The sequence below is a fragment of the Borostomias antarcticus genome (genome assembly GCF_949987555.1).
Source record: "Borostomias antarcticus genome assembly, chromosome: 3".
Classification (NCBI taxonomy): domain Eukaryota; kingdom Metazoa; phylum Chordata; class Actinopteri; order Stomiiformes; family Stomiidae; genus Borostomias; species Borostomias antarcticus.
Genome location: NC_140236.1, coordinates 11,489,662 through 11,510,886, shown reverse-complemented (window position 1 = coordinate 11,510,886; position 21,225 = coordinate 11,489,662). Strand labels below are relative to the sequence as shown.

Genomic DNA, 21,225 nt, shown 5'->3' with positions numbered 1-21,225 from the left:
GGTAGATAGATAAAGTCTATACCCACCACCCTGTTAGCAGCTAAAGAGTCTCTAAACATCAACCCTGTTAGCAGCTGCAGAATCTTTTCCCTCCACCCTATGGAAGGTAGTTGTGCTGTGCCGACTATGGAACTATGTCCCTGGTAACCATGCCTAGTGGAACTCTGTCCCTGGTAACCATGCCTAGTGGAACTCTGTCCCTGGTAACCATGCCTAGTGGAACTCTGTCCCTGGTAACCATGCCTAGTGGAACTATGTCCCTGGTAACCATGACTAGTGGAACTATGTCCCTGGTAACCATGCCTAGTGGAACTATGTCCCTGGTAACCATGACTAGTGGATGGAAGACTAAATTACCATACAGCATTCTGGCTTGACAAGAACTGCCTCTATTATGTCTAGGCTAGCGATACTCCCTGCACACACAACCCCATGGTGAATGCTATGTGTTAGCATCTGCTGTAAGCATTTGTACTCTTCACTGGTCTACTGGAATAGTTATACTGTAGAGTTCATCCATAAGAAGTACTCTGCTACAGCACAGTTCATATCAATGCAAACCATAAATGTTCTTGGTATGTGAGCCTTATGTCTGTCCTCAAGACAGACACACACACGCACGCATGCGCGCTCGTGAACACACACACACACACACACACACACACACACACATACAGTATGCAGAAACACACACACACAGATAAAGAGAGATAGAAAGACAGACAGACAGACAGACAGGCAGGCAGGCAGGCAGGCAGGCAGGCAGACTCCTCCACCTCTCTACCCTTAGAGGGTCCTATTCTTCTCAATCAGGAAGATTAACCTCCCTAACCCTAGCTCAACATATCCTTACCCTAGCTCAGAATGTCCTGACCCTATCTTAGCATTTTTCCCCTCAGTAATCATATATTCATATTCATCCAACCCCCCCTCCCCCTCTCACCATGTAACTGTAGCACAGCCGCTCCCCATTAAGCTGACAGACAGTTAAAAACCAGAAGGAAACGCACAGGTACTCACCCTCCTCTACACACTGCCACCTAGCCAGAACCCTGTCCACACACACACACACACACACACACCAAACACACACACACACACACCAAACACACACACCTGTGGTAGCGTCCCAGCATCAGCCCGAGCACCCACACTCCCTCCTACAAATCTCCACGGTGACCAAACACCTGGTACGGTGGATATCCCATCAGCCACTGCAAGGGGTAAGGGGGCATGTCCTTCCAAGAGCGCGCGCACACACACACACACACACACACACACACACACACACACACTTATATACACACATACAACACCTCAACACAAACCAGTTCTATTAGCCCTATAAACGCAGGTTTAAACAGGAGAATGCCGTCAGTGCAGGGTGGACACATTACAGGATAAGAAGATTGAGGAGTTAAAAATAAACCTGACAGGAGCAAGGAGACACAGACACACACACACACACACACACACACACACCCTGAGACAGGGGCCTCACTATCAGCTATTCTGTTAAACCTTGTTTTATGTGAATGAAAGACAAAAATTATCATCTTTTTCAGGTGTATCCTACATGTAAACTGACAAATACACACAAACTCGCTCTTTCACACACACATGCACACGCGCACACACACACACACACACTCACACACACACACGCACGCACACAGTCATATTGTGAGCTCGACTGAGTGTTAATCTGACCCATTGATAAGACCTGCTGAGCCAATCACCACAGCAGAAGGTGCTTTCTGCTCTCACACACAGCTGAACACACACACACACTCTGATGAGGGATATCAAGGACAATGTATTTTCAGGCTGCATCCAGCAGGGGGAGCCACAGTATAACAGCCATGACGGGAAAATCACTTTGAATGAAATGGTAAATGGACTGCACTTATATAGCGCTTTTATCCAAAGTGCTTTACAATGGCCTCTCATTCACCCATTCACACGCACACCGATGGCAGCAGCTGCCATGCAAGGTGCTAGCCTGCTCGTTGGGGGCAATTTTGGGTTCAGTGTAGGGCTGCACAATATATCGTTTATGCATCGCCATCGCAATGTGCACATGTGCAATAGTCACATCGCAAGGGCCTGCAATGATTTTATCTTTTTCCCCTGCTATGTTAACTCAAAACATGTCATGCTACAAACTTTTTGCTCAACTTTTTAATTTTGATGACTGTCAAAAACTAAGAGATGTATTATTAGTTGGCGTTTTGGAACGCAGTCAAGACACTTGGCTACCGGTGTAAGCAGAAGCGAGGATCACTGTTTAGTTCTAACCTCATATAGGACATAGGCCTGTATGTTTACAAGTTTGCTTATTTCTGTTTTAAACAAACAAAATATATTGCAATATATATCGCAAAAAATTGCATAGCTGCAATGTATGTTTTTGTCAATATCGCCCAGCCCTAGTTCAGTGTCTCGCCCAAGGACACTTCGACATATGGATAGGAGGAGGCGGGATTCAAACCACAGACCCTACGATCATTGGACAACCCGCTCTACCGCCTGAGCTAAAGCCGCCCTGTGAGAATGACAATACATGGTACCACGTCATAATTCAAGCATCAAAGTTCATACACACAAACAAAAACAAACACACACACAGGCACGCACAACACACACACGTCTACACATACACACGCCCACACGCACATGCACACACGCACACGCACACGCACACGCACACGCACACGCACACGCACACACACACACACACACACACAAAAAAAGCTATATTAAACACATTCTGATCTTAGAATACTACAAGCTATAGTATAGATTCTAGATTCTGAGTCTGATGACACAGTAAGCTATTTACTATGGGTGCGTTCGTAAATGCACTCGCAGCGCTCCCGGAGTGGTCTGTGGTCGTTCGGAAATTTAGAGCGCTCCGAGCGTCCCTGTTCGAAAATTCAAAGCACTGCTCTGGGAGCACTCAGAGTGCACACTGGGTGCTCTGACTGAAAATACACACACAAAGACACACACACACACACACCTCTCGCAGGTGCAAGTTCTCCTCCTCCAGGTGGCCCAGCTCCTCGGTAGCCATGGAGATGACCCCTGACCTCTGCGCCCGACCCCCTTGCAGCACCTCCAGCAGTCTCTGTACAGACTCGTCCCTGGTCCCCAGTGTCTCCCTCTGGATGGACTCATCCCTGGACTCGTCCTTGGTCCCCCGCTTCTGCCTCTGGAGGGACTCATCCCTGGACTCGTACCTGGTTCCCCGCGTCTGCCTCTGGGAGTTCATCCTCAGCTCCATGTCCTCCAGCGTCTGCCTCAGGAGGAGTAGCTCCCCGGCCTGCCGCTCGTGCTCCACCTGCAGGCGGGTGAAGTTCTCCTCCGTGAGGTCCGGCGGCGAGGGCGAGGAGAAGCCATCGCACCCCGGGACCTGGCAGGGCGGGCTGCTGCGGGCTCCGGCCGGCCCGGGGCGGTACAGGGTGTCGGCCGGGCTCGGCCTCAGCCCGGGGCTGGAGCTCTGGACGGTGCCTGGCTGGTGGTGTCGGGGGTTGCTGGGGCTGCGTCTGGAGCCGGAGGAAGGGCTGTGGCCGGGGCTCAGGCCGCCCCTGTGGGGGTCCTGCTGGTGCTCCCCCTGGAAGTCTCTGTGAGGGTCGTCCTGCTGCGGACGGCTGCTCGGCTCCTCCTGGACGTCAGCCACACACGACTGGAGCTTCTGAGAGAGGAAGAGGAGGAGGAAGATGCAGCCTCATTTAAGATGGCATGGGGAGAAGGGAGAGAGAGAAGGTGAGAGGGAGAGGGAGGGGGGAGAGGGGGGAGAAGGAGAGAGGGAGAGAGAGCGGGAGAGAAGGAGAGAGGGAGAGAGAGGGGGAAGAGAGAGAGAAAGAGGGAGAGAGAGAGGGAGAGAGAGCTGTGAATAGAAGGGCTGTTTAAAACAGTGTTTCTCCTGGTCTCCACAGACCGCAGGTACTAGACATAAACATGCAATACCAATATAAGATAACAGATAATACGAAAGCTGTGGCGAATATACATCCAGTTACAGTAGATGTCCACTAGGTGGCACAAACTCTCTAAGAAAAAACTGTTTCATGTCCAGACCTGAGCCTTTTTAACCTTGAGCCACACATAGCAGGCAAATCAACCTAAAACGGCTACTTTTAAGCCTATCAAATCTAACTCTAAACCTTTTATAAATGATACATAGATAGATCTTAGTGCACTGAAGGACATTGCTATTCTGTTTGTCACAAGCTCATTTCATTCACAGCAGAAGCATATTTGATTAAAGCAGAGCATTCAAATTAAGAGCTAGATGCCTATGAGAGACGGCACTTTCACCTCAAACAAAGAATGGTAGACATACCTGTAAAGAATCACAACTTTCAAATAAACAGGCCTCATAGAAACATAACAAACATGTTTGAACACAAATGCTAGAAAAAAGTGTAAATAGCACAACAAGTACATAGATGATCACACCAAGCATGGAAGAAGAACATCTCTACAGTCGTCCATCTGTGGTGCATCTCCCTGACTTCACAGCTCACGCTTTGCAGAGCAAGTGGTGGGATGTGGGAGGTGATGTTAGAATCACTGAATCTTAAATAACTTTAGATGACCGTGGGAGGGGAACACACACACACACACAGACACAATACTAGATAAAACACAACACTGGAGAAAAAACACACAACACTAGAGAACCCCTGACCCGACACACACACAACACTAGAACAAACACACACACACACACACAAAACTGCAAGACCCTTAATAAGTCCTGCTCTCTATGTCTAACACACACATACACACATGCATAAATGCAGATGTACACAAACACAAAAGGTTGCAAAAACACAAACACACAGGAGACATACATACACTCTCACACACTAACACCTGACCACACAGAAGGGCAGATGGTTAGGACTTGAGGTTTAGACTTCCTAGATGAGGGGAGGTCACACTGGTACGCTAATACTGGTGAACATGACGTGTTGTTCCTCTGTGGTGAATAGAACAGTAATGCTGGTGAACATGACGTGTTGTTCCTCTGTGGTGAATAGAACAGTAATACTGGTGAACATGACGTGTTGTTCCTCTGTGGTGAATAGAACAGTAATACTGGTGAACATGACGTGTTGTTCCTCTGTGGTGAACAGAGCGAAGAGGAGGGAAGAGAAGACAGAAGAAAAGAGAAGGAAGAAGAAGAAGAAGAAGAAGAAGAAGAAAAAGAAGAAGAAAAGACGAAGATGGTGTATTATGGGATGGACTGGGGGAGATGAAGGAGGATGGTATAGATGGTGTATTATGGGATGGACTGGGAGATGAAGGAGGATGGTATAGATGGTGTATTATAGGATGGACTGGGGGAGATGAACGGTGTATTATGGGATGGACTGGGGGAGATGAAGGAGGATGGTATAGATGGTGTATTATAGGATGGACTGGGGGAGATGAAGAGTGTATTATGAGATGGACTGGGGGAGATGAAGGGTGTATTATGGGATGGACTGGGGGATATGAAGGGTGTATTATGGGATGGACTGGGGGATATGAAGGGTGTATTATGGGATGGACTGTGGGAGATGAAGGGTGTATTATGGGATGGACTGTGGGAGATGAAGGGTGTATTATGGGATGGACTGGGGGATATGAAGGGTGTATTATGGGATGGACTGGGGGAGATGAAGGAGGATGGTATAGATGGTGTATTATGGGATGGACTGGGAGATGAAGGAGGATGGTATAGATGGTGTATTATGGGATGGACTGGGGGAGATGAAGGGTGTATTATGGGATGGACTGGGGGCGATGAAGGAGGATGGTATAGATAGTGAAAGAGAGGACACGGACAAACTTGTCAAGAGATCAATAATTAGGCTGGAGCAGTGAGTAATGATTCGATTTTAATGATCTTCCAGTGGGCTGGAGGGCTGGAGGTGTGTGAGTGTGTACAGAACATTGCAGACACATACACTTGCACAAACGCTCCAGTAACCCCGATATGCACCCATTTAGAGACGACCCCCTACCTTCAGTCTAATACTATAATCCTCTTAACGCAAAGCCTTTTTTCTTCTTTTACTCTCACTCGTGGCGTATTTGTTTACAATCCCAGCTCATAACAATTTGATGTCAGTATGTTAGTTTAGGACAACACCAACCTCTGAAGTAGCATAGCATAGTATAGCATAGCCTAGCTATCACACCAAACTCAACCAGGTAGAGAATTGTTCTGACAAAATGATTCCATTTATTTTTCTCAACATCCTCCTCTTCCCTCTCCTCTTGCTGACCTTCATACTGTATCTCTCTCTGTGCATTCAGAACTCTGCATGAACCCCTAACCCTAAACCTACACAATTTTCCATTTCTTTTTGTTCTACTAACCTAAAAATAACCAGTATCTGCCTATCTAGAGACTAGATAGATAGAAGCGTAAACATAAAATTTTATTCACAACCAGTATAAATAAATCTTAGGAGCTCTCTCCTAATCCTGAGAGAGAATGACCCCATGTTGGATACATAAGCTCCCAGTTGGCCACTACCCAGAATGGATGATATTTCTGTGTGTGTGTGTGTGTGTGTGTGTGTGTGTGTGTGTGTGTGTGTGTGTGTGTGTGTGTGTGTGTGTGCGTGCGTGCGCATGTGTGTGTGCAATGCTGTCTTAAAATGTGCAATACTGTCTTAAAACTTTGCAGCAGTACTACGACAATGTAGGAATAATAATAATGAGTAACTTCAGATAGAAGAAATATCTGCACAAGCAGAAAACACATGTACCACTGTCTCCGCCTCACCACAGTATGGGCACCCCACCCCCACCCCTGGGTCAAGCCGGGCCAGAAAGCAATTGGTGGTCAGGGCACCCTCCACTGCAAGTTCCCTGTCCTCTTAGGGATGGGGGCCTTATACAACACCCGCAACCTGAACCATGCTCTGCCCCCCCCCCCCCCCAGAACCCCCTGCCACTGGTGGGATCCAACCCTCTGTTAGGCCCTGACGTTCCTCGCCTTCACACATGCCTCATACAGAGCCCTCCCCCCCACCTGTCTGAGGTCACCCAGGCTCATACAGAGCCCTCCCCCCCACCTGTCTGAGGTCACCCAGGCTCATACAGAGCCCTCCCCCCCACCTGTCTGAGGTCACCCAGGCTCATACAGAGCCCTCCCCTCCACCTGTCTGAGGTCACCCAGACTCGGAGTACTGAAGGTCAGCAGCAGGCCATTGTCCTGCAGAGCCTCTCCAGCAGCCTGAGGGAAACGACTCCTGTCTGCTCTGACCTCAGAGTCCTGTGGTGTTGTAACTATCGGCACTGAACAGAACTATAGTCATTCTAACTATCAATGTCCTTCAAGTTTTATGTAACTGCAGCCCCAAGGCATGTTCCCATGGCAACACACAACCAGTGTCTCTGGCTCCAAGAAAGCTTGTGGGTGGATGAACCAAAGTGCTTTAACACCACGTAGTTCATCAGTGAGTCAGCAACACAAACTCAATGCACTGTGGGTCTGGGGGTGGTGAAAGTGATATTGGTAAACAGATGAAGGACTAGTGGTTGCGGTTCCCTCACCTGGGTGTGGTCCTGGTTGGCTCGGACCTGTTCCTTCAGTATGGAGGGGAGTCCTCCCTCCTCCCTCCTCGTACCCCTCTCTATCTTCCCCTCCGGGCTCCTGGCGTAGCCGCCCATTCTCCCCTCCCTCCCATCTCTCTCTCTCCTCAGCAGTTGGTTCTCTCTCTCCAGGTTCCTGAGCTGCGCCTGGAGGTCCAGCATGGACCCCTCTCCCCCTCCAGCCGTGCCCAGGCCCGGAGCACCTCGGCCAGCCTGCCATGGAAGGCCTGAGGGCCCCCCGGTCTGGGGGTGCTCCCCGTAGGGGCTCGTGGAGTTGATATTGGGGCTGCTGCCCGTGGTCGGGGTGCGGTCAGTGTAAGAGGTCCGGCCAGCGTTGCGGCTGTTGTTGCGACCCAGAGTCATGGTTCCTCTCGGGTAGCGGTCTGTGGGTCCCAGGGTGTCGCTCAGGTACATGGGCCCAGACGAGGTGTAGGCGGCGCTGAAGGACTGGACATTCTCCATAGACAAGGTTTTGCCCCCTGCGTCTGTGGGGCCTGACTCCGATCTTGACCTTGACCCACACCCTGGCCCTAGCCCTGATCTTGAACTTGACCCAGACTCTACTGCACCCGTCTTTGACCCCGACCCGCTAGCCCCTACCAGTTTGCGAGGAGGACCCTGCTTGGCGGACCTGGGTAGCTGTGGTGAGCGCGATGAGCTGCCCTCACCTTTCCCAGAGCCCCTAGAGCTGCTGTACATGGTGGATCTAGCTCCGTCACGTCAGCTACATGGCCGGACAGGAACACTGAAGAAGGATTGACACAAATGGGGAATCAGATCATATCCCTGGTGGAAGGACTATCAGTGAGAACCCACTGCTTAGGGCCAGAGAAGAGCTTTCTTCTGGGCTTTCAGCTGATCATAGTTGAAGTTCCCTGGTTGAACAGCTACAGTATGTGACAGGCCTAATTGAGTTGATGGTGATGGTGATTTTGGTGGTGAGGGTGATGATGTAGCCTGGTCTTGGGTCACTGGGAGGTGGTCTGGAGATCCTGGTCACAATGGAGGACATTGTAAATACATCTGTAGGAGCAGGACAGAGAGAGAGAGAGAAAGAGAGAGAGAGAGAGAAAGTAGGGGGGGGGATATGACAGCCAATATCAGACCAGTGGAGTCAATACCCTCCCTCGGGTACTGAGTCTATTTCTGCAATACTGCACTTCTGGCTATTTATTCTAAACGTTAACACTGCTCGTTGCTTCCGGAGACTGCTTTGCCAGTCAGTGGCTACATTCTACTGCGGTGCAGTCAAAATACAGTCCCTGATTGGTCCAGTCAAAACATAATTTAGAAAATAATCATTCGAGATAGGGGGAAACCCAGACTGACCTGCAGAGGCAAACTGAAAGTGAGTTCGCAAAATCAGGATGGTTAGGCTAGGTCTAGACAGGCCGGTCTACAGGTCTAGCCAGGCAGGTCTACAGATCTAGAATACAATAGAATACAATAGAAAGTGTATTTGCCATATATAGCCAGTACAGGTACTGGTACACTGGAATTATTGTTATTGCTTGTCCTTACAATATCTTATCATTACTAATCAATTCAATTTCTCATTCCAGTTCCTAGGTACACAACTAGACATTATAAGGTTCCCAATCTGGCAATTTACTATCTGTAGTCTAGCAGTCTATCAAATTGATCTTCATCTACTTATTCCGTCCGATCATGGGTGACTGTGACCGTAATATAGGTGCCATTATTAAGATTCAAATAGACAGTAGTAGAGTCAATTGTTGTTGTCTATTGCATAGGCAAGGTGCAAGGTGTTTCAAAGTAATATAGGCACTACCATTATTAAGATTCAAGTGGACAGTAGTACAGAGTCTATTGTTGTTCTCTATTGTATAGGCAAGGTGCAAGGTGTTTCAAAGTGATCAGGTGTTGGTCCAGGGCTTACAGATACTAGGAATTTGTTTAGGTCGATGGTGCATACAGTACACTGTTGGAGACGACATTAGACAGGGTGCATGACAGGACAGTGCAATGCAAAATATGCAATATATACAGAATGAAGTGTGGTAAGAGTATACACAGTGTGTGTGCAGAGTAGTGTGATGTATGTACAGTACAATGTTTTATATATACAATATGTGTGCCATTGTGATACTTTGTGGTACAATCAGCAGTCATGTGCAAGTGGTGCAAAGGGTATAGAGTTAGGCGGGGGGTCATAGGGGGACACAAGCCTTGTTGATAAGGATGATGGCCGTGGGGAAGAAACTGTTTTTGTGGCACTAGGTCTTGGCCCTGATGGACCGCAGCTTCTTGCCAGAGGGGAGTGATTCAAAGAGATTGTAGCAGTCTCTCTCTCTCTTTCAGGCCTGTTTTAGGGCCCTGGAGGCGTGCAGGTCCTTCATCATCGTCGTATGGGTTTGGTGTAGTTGTCCTCTCCTCCCAGGCTCGGAGCCGAGGGGCTATCCTTTTACCACCCCAAGCCTGGGTGAGGGGGTCACCTGGGCTATATATCCAGGCACACCTCCAGGAGCCATGTCCCTGTTTCGTCATCCACAACCATCAGGCCATGCATTCCGTTGGGTGTCCGATATATCAGACAGTCCTGGACAGTCGGATATATCGGACAGTCCCACACAGACATACACCAGTCCTGGGCTCGGATCCCCTCCCCCTCACCCTACCCCGGGTCCGTATCCTTTTCCTACCCCCACCCTACCCCAACCCCTGCCTCTATCTGGGCCCAGGCACGCACACACACACAGACACACACCAGTGTTTGCCATACCTCTCCCATGATGCTCTTAGCCTTTCTTGCTCTGAAAATGTAACTTGATGTAATTTATTGCTCTATATATGGTTCTGTGTGCTACTAACCCTGTTCTGCCTCCCCTCTCCCTAGTGCCTCTCTCTCCCTCCTATCTTCTAACCAGGTCCAGTGGATGCCCCACTGTCACCAGCAGACCACCCTGAGTCCGATAGATACCCCTGTGTCTGCTGTGGATGTCGTAGCAATTAGTTAACACACACACACGTACACACAGACATACACCAGTCCACTTCCGGCTTTAGGCCTGGGCCCAGTACCCCCTTCCCCTCACCCTAACCTGGGTCCGTATCCTTTTCCTACCCCCACCCTACCCCTGACCCCTGCCTCTACCTGGACCCAGGTACACTCACACACACACAGACATACACCAGTCCTGGGCCCAGATCCCCTTCCCCTCACCCTAACCCGGGTCCGTATCCTTTTCCTACCCCCCTCCCTTTAGCCTCTCTTACTCTGAAAATGTAATTTAATGTTATTTATTGCTTTATAAATGTCCTTAGCCGGTAGACAAAAGAGAGGAAGGGGGGGGGGGGGGGGGGTCAGCACCATCGAGAGCGCTCTATCAACACTGCCCAATGATCCACTGTCAATCCTTAAACCCCTGGAACTTGTCCAGAAAGCTGCTGCTGCTCGCCTGGTGTTCAACCACCCCAACTTCTCCCACACAACTTCCCTTCTCCGTTCCCTACACTGGCTCCCTGTAGCGGCTCACATCCAGTTTAAAACTCTGGCGCTAGCCTACAGGGCAATGAAAGGAACACCCCCCTCCTACCTCCAGGCCATGGTCAAACCCTACTCCGTCCCGACCGATACGCTCTGCTACCTCGGTGCGACTGGTTGCCCCGTCACTCCGAGGCCCCTGCGGTCGATCGACATGGTCACGGTTCTTCTCTGTCCTGGCCCCGCAGTGATGGAACGAACTGCCCACTGACGTCAGGACAGCAGAGTCACAGCAGGCTCAAAACTCATCTCTTCAAGTAGTACTACCACGATCCTCCCTCTTATAAGCAACTATTGTATTTTTAGTTTACTATTCTTCACTTTGCCTTCAGCACTAGATTATGCTCTTAGTCACTTGTTTTAGAAATTAGATGCACTTGTGATTTCTGGCAAGTAGTAGTAAATGCAATTATTGTAAGTCGCTTTGGATAAAAGTGTCAGCTAAATGACAGTAATGTAATGTCTTATGCCTGAGGAATCAACCAAGTTGAAAGAACAGAACCTTTTAAAATAAGATTATAGGCTAGGCCTACACTATGCAGCCTCTGAGTCTGCAGACCTATTCAAACACTGCAAAGCTATCAAGCACATGATAGGCTGCAATAATAGACTATTCTGGGGAAATGAAAATGATAGGCATGACATCTTCCTCAGAATGTTGTTGACTTTCATACTTTCCGACGGGGTCCCTACTGCATGTCCTGGCTTAGGACCAGACGGAGCCTGTGAGGTCCAGAATGCAATTGACAACTGCATATATGGAGTCTATGGGGACAAGTCGCAAAAACGGATGTAGGATAAATCCATTCCTTAATCCCTCCTCATATCTAAATGGATTGGATGTTTGAGTCGCAACCCGGGGCCACAGCTGGACGATTGGTTAAAGCTGTGTCAGTCACACGAGCTGTCATTCCGTCCGTCCGAGCAGGGATGTGATGTGATAGAACTCGACCCAGAAGCTGCTGTTATTCTTTTCATTTGGACAATCCCAAGTCGAGAACTATCGATATCAATCAATAGGGTATGTAAAAAACAGGAGGAAATCGTCTCTGAATATCAAACATGTAAAGTGATAACAGCTATAATCAACAAACCTTGGTGAATCATTTGACATCTTTTGAAATCACAAAACGGGCAGCAACTAGTTGGGCACAATTTCTCGCGAATCGTCTACGCTCTATAGTTCCATGAGTCCGGCACGGTTTCCAATTCAGCAAACTGTTTTGATGAAACGACGCTCACGGTCTCTCCACAGGACAATAAGCTAATGTCAACTCAGACACTCACTTTCTCCACCAGAACAATGGAGAATTCCCCATACAGCAGCTATAACAAACTAGATGTTTGCTGTATTTCCTTTTTAATTTCCACACCCAGGTTCCTCTGCTTCATATAGGCTAGGCCCCATGTTACCAGTAGAGGAACTGAAGGCGCGGGACGCTGCCGACCCAGCCCGTGACCAACCCCCCGTTACCGCAACTCTCCGGCCACGGGAGGATTAGTCTGCTCCAAACGTGTAGCCTACTACATGTATTTCTACATTACATAAGAATTAAGCCGCTCCATCAAAAACTGATATAGTAGTTCAGCACGTTCAAAAGGCAAAGTAATTGCTGACTAGAATCACTATGTAGGTGTGCGTAAAACCACCTGCTCTGTACTCACCTGGCAGTCAGGCCGTCTCCTTTCCATCACCGGAGCCCAGCTCGTGACCGCGGCAGCGCGAGCTCCGTCACTCTGTTCTCTTGACCTGTCCCACAGGCGCGCGCTCACTCTCTCTCTGCTCACTACCCGCGTGTTGCCGCGGGAACAGTTAAAGGGACCGCGACGGTTGGAGATGCTCCCGTGCACAAACAAGAATGATAGACAGTTCCAGCTGTGCGCTCATACAGGGCAGGGTAGGCCCGTATCAGTTGGGCAGAGCCGAGGACAGCAAAGTGCACAGAGCTGTACGCCGTCCTATTGGTCGAGTGTGGCTGTGGAGTTTCTGGTAGGCCTGCAGACAATGACTATGCAGACAATGACCATGCAGGCGAGCCCTGAACTACAAAGAAGCTGCTATAATAATAATTCGGGACATCAAGGGTATTTTATTTGCCACACGGTGATCGACACAAATACACAGTGAAATGAGCAGGAATTGGAATGAGCTGGAATTTCATCCTTGCATTTAACCCATCCCAGCCGTCCTCCTCCAGCAGCTAGGAGCAGTGGGCAGCCAGGGGCGCCCGGTGACCAAGTCCAAGTGCTCAGTCCAAATCCTGGTCAGGGACTGGACTAAAGAGCCGCTGTTCTTCTGCTTGTTTGTGAGTGGCTGTAAGCCAGCGCACCATAGTGTTTGTCAGGTTGTCACTCCCTCCCTCCCTTACTCCGTTGATTGTTGACCTGCATCTCTCTGTTGGCACCACAAGAGGCAGTAGTCCCAGCACACCAAAATAAAGAAGGACACCAAAATCAATTTGCCGATCTCCACTACACAAGTAGAGTAGCGGTGAAAGCATTATTATATAAGCACTATTCCTATGTTTACTTTTGGCCTTTCTATCCCTCTCCCTTCCTCCTTTCACTCTCCTTTCCCCTTTTTTTGGAAGTACGGGAGAGATTCCATAATTTATCAGACATAATTTCATGTAATTTAATATTCACAGCTATTTCAGTGGCATGACTAGCTTCTGTCCTACCAGTCCTGAACAGAAACAAGCCAGCCACACACATAAGCCAGGCTGGACCTGGCCTGGTTTTCATATTGGGTTCTTAGGGAGGAAACCCTTGCGAACATGGGGAGAACATGCAAACACCACACAGAAAGGCCCAGAGACCTTCTTGCTGAGAGGCGGCATGTGGGCTGTACGGTGGCGTAGTACCCAGTACTGTCTTGCTCAAGGACACTTCGGCACACTCCAGGAGCTGGGATCGAACCGGAGGGCCTTGTGATCCCCAGCCTGCCCCTCTACCTCCTGAGCTAAAGTATGTGCTGCTGTACCAGCCACCACCGAGAGAGCTTGTTGTGGTGTATGCGCGTCTACTTAGAAGTATCTAGCCCCCAAAGTCCATTGTTTTATTATGCAGATCATTTCTCTGTCCAGGTCATCTCTGATCTATAACATCATACTGCAGCAAGCTTTTCGGCATATCCAGGGCGGGGTTAGAACCCGGGATTAGGACATGCAGACAGTTACGCCAATAGGGACGTCTCTCTTGGAGGAACTGTCAGCGGTCCTTTGAGAAGTGAGTTTTACCAGCTACAAGTTTCACTCAGTTACACTTATACACTAGTAGTTATTACCAAAATCGTTAAAGACGTTAAATCAATGATTTCTCAAAGGAAGCGAGAAAGAAACCACACTGCATTGGAAAAGGGCTCCAGTGCACTGTATGTCTGAGGACTCAAATTCAAATGGTTTTATCAGCATGGCAAAACAGAACACTGTGTTGGCAAAGCATTTGTGGGCAATTAATATGAAACTGTAGGCTACTAGATAACATAACATATATAGGCCTAATGCAGTCAGTTTACTTACTCTAGACAAATGTACTTTTCTTTGGATAAAAGTGTCTGCTAAATTACTAAAAATGCATACTTATTGAAATCATTAAACAGTCTGTGATGAGTCTCTTCTGTTTTAACAGGCTATATTCTGCTGCTTGCTCCACCGTGTACAATAGAGCCATTTAAAACAGCAGAAGAGCCATCTGAATAAAGGTTGATAGAACACTTCACACTTCTTTAAACAACCCGCTGGTAGCGGTTTCTAATTTTTGCATGACAATAAAAAGCAAATGATCCTTGAAGCATGAAGATATTGCTTTACCTGACTTGTTGAATAACTTTAACTAATCTAGATCACTCTACTTTTTTATTTTATTTAACCTTTATTTAACCAGGCAAGCATTTAAAGGAGTAGTTAAGGGAAAATGCACGTTTAGCCCTGTTTTAAGGTTACTTATGATCATATACAATGGTTCAGATCAAAATGTTGACAAAACTAGAACTTTTGAGAAAGTCTGATAATTGCTAGAGACTGATAATTGATAAATTGATAATAGAAACTGCATTCTCGGTGCCCCCACCACCGCCATTACATAGATATACTGGCTCGCGCTGGATTTTACATTTCTTCTACATGCCTCCGAACTACACCAAAGTGATCTCGGTGAGTCAAACGTCTAGGTTGGTCCAGGTTGTCAAAAACGAGCATTGTCCTTTAAATATAAGTTAAAAAAAAACAGCATACACTGACACATCACAACACGTATATGAAACAACATGCAACACTACAATGAGCAATCACCAGCACAGACATACAGCAGCAACATCACAAGCATCACAATACCTACGTGGACAGCAACTAACGTATACAACCTAATACCATATGGCTTACCTTAGAAATTACATGTGAGCCAAAAATAAACTGTTTATTACCACCACAACCAAACATTTAACCTAGGCTGCATTCCAAATCGCATACTTCTACTTTTTACTACCAGTATGTACTACAACTGTCCCTAGAAAGTACATACTTTGCACGCAGTATGCATCCAGTTGGGACATACTACTTCGTCATATCATTGCACCTTGAAATTTGACCACATCCGTCGCAGTCCATGAAGCGACATTCGTCCCAGCTGGGATTCATCAAAACGACTCGCACATGTGACTAAATTTCCGCTGAGCACAGGATTGTGGGTCAGAATAGCCAGAAAAGTGTGCTGGCTTGCATACTGCAAAATATGACCAGATGTAGTAGGACATCCTGGTATTTTTGCCATACTGCATGAAGCATACTATGTATTGGGACATACTACATCAATTTTCCCAGTTGGGAACTATTTTTCCGATTATTCCGACACCACATGAATGCAGTGTCAGTAAGCAGCTCTCCTCCTCCTCTTGTTCACCAATCACAACACAGACACCCCAACTTTTGGCACCAGCCACGATCTCTGCATTCACTCTCACACAAACTAGATTTGAACAATTTTAGAACTGCTATATCTATCCAATGAGGAACTCCTACAGCTGTGATGGCTCCTCGGTTTCACAGAAAAAGTACGACAGGCACACTTCCTACTGAGAAGTGTGTGTCTCATGGCCAATCTATCTCACATAAACACACTGTGTTTTTATGTCTGGCTGGGGTGTCGCAGACCTGTCTTGCACCTTCCGAATTGTGTAAGGGTGGAGACGCTGCCATAGACTGTCACATAGATAGATGGATTGGCTGGCTGTATGAAATCTTCTGAAAAGTCTGTTTAACGAATGAGTGGGCTACATGAAGCTCTCACTCATGTTACTGTCGTAGGAGCGCAGGTTGTCTGAGGACAGCGCTGCTTGCATGTGGGCCCAGAACAGCAGCTGAGCGCGGGGGTTCCTGGGCCAGGACAACACCGACTTGCGGCACAGCCTCTTCCTCAGCTGCAGGTACTTCATCTTGGGAAACACTTCATCCAGGAGAACCAGCACTGTCACATCCACCTTTAAGCAATAAAACATATATTATTGATTATAGATAATATGATCACACAAGCCAACTACAAGTACTGTAGCAACACCACAAACATAAATAGGAAGGGTACATTGTTTTTGCTGAAAGCCGTGTAAATATTTTGTTTAAACAGCTTTAATGGAAATAGTCTTGAAAAGTAGAAATAGTAGATGTGGGATGGTATTAAAGGTTACAGATGGACAGATAGATAGAGAACAACATATGAATGGGAGAGACTCAGCAGCAGACATGTCTATCGTGAAGCTCAGTAAGAACAGAATATGGGCTACACTACTCAAGCGATTGTTGGAACTGATGATAGATAATTTCATGTTTAGACAGACAGACAGACAGACAGACAGACGGATAGATAGATAGATAGATAGATAGATAGAGACAGAACATGAGGGAGGGTGAGAGTGATAGATGTGTATATGGATAGACAGCAAGAGGGGGGGGGTTGAACGTAGTGAGGTGAAGGAGAAGCAGATAAGACAGCTTAAACAATCCATCTTTAGAGCAACAGTATGTAACTGCTTGAACAGAAATTGAAAGCGAGTGAGTAAAGAGGGATGGATTCATGGATAGATGCTAGCTACTGTAGCAGTTTGTTAGAAAGTGCAGATTTACATTTACATAAGATTTATATTTTTAGCACAAAGTATTTAAGAGCAGTTGCACTGAGACAGAATGTGGCAGAAAAAGAAGCAGCTGCTAGATTATGCAAGCAAGCTCAATAGGTCTTTCTTTCAGCAAGCACACTAGTGAATTAAATGTAGCTATAGGAGATATGAAAGAGCTCCCAAACCTTCTCATCCAGAAGCCTCTGCTGAACCATGAAGAACGCCTGGCGGATGGTACCATTCACACTCGACCCACCACCACTAGTTAGCACAAACACAGTTTTCACGCTGCTGTATACCGCATTATGCAGGTTCTCAATGCAGGACAAGCCTGGAACCCAGTCCCTCTCTTCCAGGCAGAGGCAGAACCTCCTCCGACCTGTGTTCTCCAGGTGGACAGTCAACTCGTTGTAAATCCAATCCCTCACTGCTTTGTTCCCAGTGTCAAACACTACAAAGGCATCATAGTGGTTGTGAGTATCGCTGCCGGGCAGCTGCAAGTAGCCTTTGTGTCCCGCCCACATCACTTGGAAGCAGTACCACAGGTCCCAGCCGTAGAGGTGCCTCAGGAGGGGCAGGACCGTGAGCGCTGCCACCAGGAAGAAGGTGGAGAGGAAGGCTAGGCTCCCGAAGATGTCCTGGCAGGAGCGGCGGTCCACAGTGAGCAAGCTCTGTCCCTGCATGGACTCAGGGAATTCACAGTCTACATACGTGGTGAGGTGGGGGATGAGCACAGTGCTGTTTCGCAGGTAGTCGGCGAACCAGGATGTGTCGCAGGAGCAGGTGAAGGGATTCCCATGAAGAGTGAGTGTCTGCAGGGCGCTACCCGCCTTCAGCGGTGCAGGCAAGGTCTGCTGCTCCAGCTGCTTCAGCCTGTTGTAGCTGAGGTAAAGATAACGCAAGCCCAGTGCTCTGCTGAAGAAGGCTTCGGGAAGCTGGCTAATCTGGTTGTGACTGAGGTCCAAGAGGGTAAAGTTTAGTTGAAAATCTATGACTTGATTAGGCAAGCTGGAGAGATGGTTTCCACTGAGGTTGAGGTGCCGTAGCTGAGGGAGTGCCGTGATGTTCTCCCATGGGAAGTATTTCAGAGAGTTCTCACTGACCTGCAGGGCTGCCAGACTTTGTGGCAAATTACAGAGAGCCTCTGGTGAGATGGACCTCAGATGGTTTCTGGAGATGTCCAGGTAGAACAGTTTGGTGAGATATTGGAAGAAATTCAAATAATTGTCTCCTCCAGAGTCCCACATGATGTCCAGATTGTTCCCGGCGAAATAAAGGAATTTAATGGAGGTGCTTTTAAGCCTTTGATCGATTCGCATCCCAATACCGTTATCAGCCAGGCTTAGCACTTCTAATCTGGAAAGATGATGAATGAACTCAAAGCGGTGGCCCATGCCCTTCATCAGGAAGTGAAACTCATTGTAGCTTAGGTCCAGGGCTTTTAGAGTGGCCTTCAGCTCCTGGAAGGCCTCATTGTAATAAAAATCAATTCTGTTGTGGGCCATGTTGAGGTACACAAGTTTGTCCAAATGTACAAACTGACTTCCATTTAAGGCCTGACTCATGTAGTTATAGGACAGGTCCAAACAGACTACCTTCTCCATGCCTTTGAATATGCTACCCATGAGGGAGGGGATGTCGTTTTGTGAAAGGTCAAATTGCAGTACTGATTTATTGCAGTAATGATTTTTGAAATACCACATAGTTCGGATCTGAAAGATATCATCCTCCGATATTTCGTCCATGTCTGGTGCTGTCTTGGTGGTGGAGCTTGGACCTGGAGGATCCCATAGCTCTGTTCCATCCCTCTGTGTGAGAGGCAAGTTCTGGTCAGGTCTGGTGGAGCTGTGCTGGTTCTGAATGCTCAGAGGTAACTGATACACAGAGGACTGGGTGGAACATTTTGGGAGGAAGTTCAGAAGATTCTGGGAGAGGTCTACCTTTTTCAGGGATGGTAACTGTCCAACAGCGCTTAAGTTGCAGGAGGCAATGAAATTCATTCGTAGCTCTAGGACCTCAAGATGCCGTAGCTTAGCCAGAGTGTCCAGGCTTGTACTAGAAAGTTTGAGAAAAAAGTTCCCACTAAGGAGAAGATATCTTAAGTCAGTGATCTGCTCCAAATAGGGTGACAACATCAAGTCAGGCAATGCCCTCAGTGGTTCGTAGTTATAAATGAGGCTCAACCAGGTTAAACCCCGTAGCTCTTTGAAGAAGGAGCTATTGCGCATGGTGTAGGCCAGGAAGTTGTCAGAGAGGTCCAGTCTCTTCAGTTGTCTCAAGGGGACGAAGAGGCCCTCAGGGAATGTTCGTAAGGAGTTTCCCCTCAGGCTGAGGTAGGTGAGTGAGCTGTTCCTGGCGTAGAGAGAGTCTGGATGTAGGTACAGGGAGGCATTCTGGGGGCAGGGGAAACAGGGCTGTGCCGCGTGATCACATCGCTGGCAGTTCCACTCCAGAACCAGGTAGCGAAGTTTGGTTAGGTTAGCGAAGGCCAAGCTGGCAACCTCAGTGATCTGGTTCTCCCTCAGGTCCAGGCTGAGCAGTGTGGGTGGCAAGCCTGCAGGGATGGATGTCATGTTGTTGTGCCCAAGAGTAAGGTTTTGGAGTTTAGAGAGCTCCTTGAAAACACGCTCATGGATGTAGAAGGCCTGGTGGCAGGGATTGGCATAGTAGCAGTTCTTACCAAGGAGCAGCTGTTGGAGCCATGGAGTTCCTAAGGGTTTAATGATGTTGAGGAGACGGTTGAATTCCAGATCCAGAAGGGTCAGATTGCGAGGGAGCCGGGGGAGAGAGGAGAGGCTGTTTCCTGAGAGACGGAGCGTGTGGAGTTCATGAAGGTTCCATAAAGAATCCTTGTGGATCTCCATCTGACACAAGGGAGCCACCAAATCCCGTAGATAACCTGGGAGACAGTTCGACATCATGTCCAGAGTCTGCAGTTTTGGAACACCAGAGAAGGCTTCCCTCCCAACGAGCTGGATCTTGTTGTGACTCAGATCCAATGACGTCACGAAGACGGACTCGATCAGAGGAACCTGAGCGAGGGCTCTCCCTGAGCAGTCCACATGGATCGCATCCAAGTCATTGTCACAAGGAAAGAACATTGGATTCATGCTTCTAACCATAGGTAAAAGTTGGCAAAGACAGATGAGAATGTATTCCATGACCTGTGAACACAAAAAAAAAAAAACATGAGACACTGAACAGAGATCATGTGTTTTAATAATGTGGTACTGTTAAAACTACCTAATTCAACAACATATTCACCTACAAAGTGTTGGGGAAAAAAAACCATTGGCGGCGTGGCAACACCTGGTTCAAAGCGTGAGCACCTGCTGAGATTCAATCAGCAACACAGGAGCCATTGCGCATGAAGGAAGAAGTTGTCAGAGACGTCATCTTTTCAGTTGTGGCCTTATGGGTACCAAGACGCACAGTATAGCTGACTGGATTTATCCTGGCAGACTGAATTGTCCCTCAGTGCTAGTTAATAGCTAGCACAAAGTAAAGTTACTTACTGCAGAGCTTTAGCTGCAATGGGTGAGCCTCAGAGAAATAATAAGTCTTCACGAGGGTGAAACATCCCACCCAACGTTTTACTCACTCCTACACCCTTTCCTGTATTTGTATGAACACCGATTTTGAGTAGTTGTAGTGACACATTCATTGGCCATTTCAATAAGCATTGCACAACATTTCCAATTTACACTTGAAGCTTCACCAATGTGGATTAGTCTGCCTGGATAATTACCAGGGTGTGAAGAGTCAAGATAGATGTTGCTCAAAGTAAACCTTTCCCTTAAGCAACATTATAGTAGGCAAAGAGAATGATGTGATTTACTTTGAAAATGGAAACGTTGAAACATATTTTAGAGGAGCACAAAGCAAACCCAAAGGGTTTAACAAAAATTAAAATCTCAAATACACTACTTACCATTTTAGATTCCAACCCGAGACCAATCCGAATCAGGTTTTGTTCAAATAGTATGAATCCTGTGCTTTTATATCCTCT

At 47.6% G+C, this 21,225-nt stretch overlaps 2 protein-coding genes across 2 annotated transcripts in view; both read right to left on the bottom strand.

Moving 5' to 3' along the window:
• LOC311307218 (ERC protein 2) overlaps positions 1–8,301 on the bottom strand; it is a gene marked incomplete at both ends in the record, with an annotated part of 242,748 nt that extends 234,447 nt beyond the window's left edge. Inside the window, 2 exons of the mRNA XM_084436017.1 lie at positions 3,023–3,697; positions 7,564–8,301. Of these exons, the coding sequence (XP_084292143.1) occupies positions 3,023–3,697; positions 7,564–8,301 (1,413 nt within the window). The remainder of the gene's footprint in view (positions 1–3,022; positions 3,698–7,563) is intronic.
• An 8,075-nt stretch (positions 8,302–16,376) lies between these two features.
• tlr9 (toll-like receptor 9) lies at positions 16,377–20,578 on the bottom strand (the record flags this gene model as incomplete). The annotated part of the gene is made up of 3 exons (XM_084436016.1): positions 16,377–16,583; positions 17,402–20,380; positions 20,546–20,578. The coding sequence occupies 3 exons, from the start codon at positions 20,576–20,578 to the stop codon at positions 16,377–16,379; spliced, it is 3,219 nt and encodes a 1,072-aa protein (XP_084292142.1).
• Between the last annotated feature and the right edge of the window lie 647 nt (positions 20,579–21,225).